General features: G+C 46.5%; 1 protein-coding gene across 1 annotated transcript; it reads right to left on the bottom strand.

The window, feature by feature from the left end:
- Nucleotides 1–514: 514 nt before the first annotated feature.
- On the bottom strand, nucleotides 515–808 carry L3040_008832 (uncharacterized protein; the record flags this gene model as incomplete). Its single annotated transcript, XM_066155731.1, has 1 exon — nucleotides 515–808. The coding sequence occupies one exon, from the start codon at nucleotides 806–808 to the stop codon at nucleotides 515–517; it is 294 nt and encodes a 97-aa protein (XP_066010025.1).
- Between the last annotated feature and the right edge of the window lie 1668 nt (nucleotides 809–2476).

Here is a 2476-nt window from a genome sequence, read left to right as displayed (position 1 = left end):
AGCTTGTCGGCAAGACTTTTATCGTCCTTTAGACTTGGCCGAAGAGCTCTTTGCATTGCTCTTAGCTCCTTTTCGAGCTTTTCAAAGCATTCAGCTAACGAATTAGCTGGATTTTCCTTCCGAATCAGCTCTAAAGAAAGCTCTTTTTACCGATCGTATTTAGCTTGGCGTCGGTGTTCAGTCTTAAAGTAATCTTTGATTGCTATAGCGTTCTCTTTGAAAGTAGGAAGTTGAGCTTTGATCACGTAGTTGTAATAAAACCCAATTGCCTCTTCGGCGAGCATAATCGGGAAAGCAGCTAAGTAATCATCGGTTGTTAACCCGTATCGGCACGCGTGATCGGCAAAAATCTTGAGCCGAGTATTGAAATCGTTTTTCGGCCTTGAATACTTAAGCTCCTTTGGAAAACTCTTTGCAAATAGAGCTAACTCTTTCGCTTTTGGGTGAGGGTCTGCCGTTCCGAGCTCAGGAAAATCGTCGTCGTCAGGGGCTGGGGTGCCGTAGGTGTGCCTGGCTAGCACTCGGGTCGAAAAAGGGGTGCTGGTAGGGGGTCGGTTTGGCCCGGGTCCGCCGGGGGGTTCGTATCCTCGTCCAGGGTCTCGTCCAGGGTCCCTTGGCGGCTCATTTCCTTGTCCCTTTGTCGGGCCACCGTGTCCTCCTCCTTTTCTTCCGTGCCTATCCCACTCGTTTCCCCTTCTATTCCCTCCTTCTGGATCACCGTCCGAGCTATCTGGATCGCTAAGGTCGTTAGCAGGAGCTTGCTCTCTTTTCTGCTCGTATCCTTGGGCTCGGCCTTGGCGGTATCCATTGCCCTGGTCTTGCTGCGAACCAAATCGAAGATCCTTACGTTGTCTTTGGTAAGAGGAAAATTTTTCTTGAATCTGAGGGTCGTTATACTCCTTCGCGTATTCTTTCGGTGACAAAATCGCTGGCTGGAGTAGTAAAGGAACAGGAGAAGGGAGTGAATCGCGAGAACTTCGCCTTGATGACGATTGCCTTGCTGCCTTGAGCTCCTCTTTGTGCCTTGTAGCCTCTTCGATTCTCTCTTTACGCTGTTGCGCGTCCTTCGTAATCGTTAAATTGCGTAGATCATCGAGGTCACGAGCAATAGCGTTATTTCGGCGCTGGAGTTCCTCGTTCCGTAGTATTTGCTTTTGAAGTTCCTCGTTTTCCTCTTTTCGGAGTGATTGGCGAGGCGAATTTGGAGTTGAGGGTAGAGGTTCGTCGATGACTTTGGTGAGACGAATAAGGCCTGATTGAGGAAACCTTTCGACCTGTTTACCTTGAATTTTGGCGACTTCCTCAGTTTGTCGATTAAGGCGTGCAATAGTAACCTCGTTCCACCTAGAATCAAATCCCTCGATTGCTGCCTGCTGCGCTCGCTGTTCCTCCCAGGTCCATTGGTGCTCCTCCTTTATTTGTATGATTGAGGCTAGTCCATTGGCGTAGCTTTTTTGCCTTGGGAGGCACCAAACTCCTTTAGACAATAGGTAATCTTTTAGCTTAATAAGCAACGTAAATTTGCTTCTTCGGTGGCCGTGAGCTTGTTTGGCGGCCAACGAAAACTCGTCCGCGCTTTATCTAGCAAAGGCGTGTCGGAATAAAGACTAAAGCTCGTGGTCTCTTAATCCCTCACTCTTTATGTCCAGGAAGTCTTCGATAATTAATCTAGCCTTTGTGTGACTCTCTGGCTTCGAATACGGTAGTGAATCGAGGTCAAAATCGAGGTCCGACGTATCTTCGTTTATATCGCCGAAGGTAGTTTGAGTGCTTGGATTAAGAGGTTGTGCCGGTAATCTGAGAGGAAGATCCGCACGCGTCGTAGAGATTCGAGGTGCTTGAATCTCTGTTGTTTGAGCTCTTGCTGACGTTCTAGAAGCTCTTTGTATATTCTCGTTGCCTCGGGGATCGATTGACTGCATGTTGCTTAATTGAGGTTCCTTTGGCTTCGAAGGGCGTATTATTATGCTGTGTGTAGCTAGCGTGGCTCTACAGCGTTGATAGGTTGTATATAAGTGACTTGGTTCGGAATCACTCTTCCGTAGAAAATGAGGTATTCGAAGTGTAAGAAAGCGACTTGGTACGGAATCGCTCTTCCGTAGAAAGGTGTAAAGGTATCGAAGTGTTTGAATAATGATTTTCACTGCGGTTGCAGGCTTCTTATAGCGCAAACTCATCACTTCTACACTTTTCGAGTAAGTAGAAGTAAAGTCCCAATTCTTCGATCGATCCTAGCTTCTTTGTGATTGAGTAATGCTATTGGCGATTAAACAATCACTGATCAGTGTTAGATCGCCGGTAGCGATCTCTCGTAATAATTCGTAAAAGTCGTAACGTCGTTAAAGTACTTGCAATTGCAAAACACTCGGTGGTAAAAATACTCAATTGTTGCTTGTTGTTCTTGTTTTTGTTCTAAGAGAGCTGACTCCTTCTATACAATAGGAAGGAGTCACGTGTACTAGCTAAATACTAGGTT

The sequence above is a fragment of the Drepanopeziza brunnea genome (genome assembly GCF_022702325.1).
Source record: "Drepanopeziza brunnea f. sp. 'multigermtubi' strain 214-2 chromosome Unknown ctg19, whole genome shotgun sequence".
Lineage (NCBI taxonomy): Eukaryota > Fungi > Ascomycota > Leotiomycetes > Helotiales > Drepanopezizaceae > Drepanopeziza > Drepanopeziza brunnea.
This window is presented reverse-complemented; position numbering and strand designations above follow the sequence as displayed.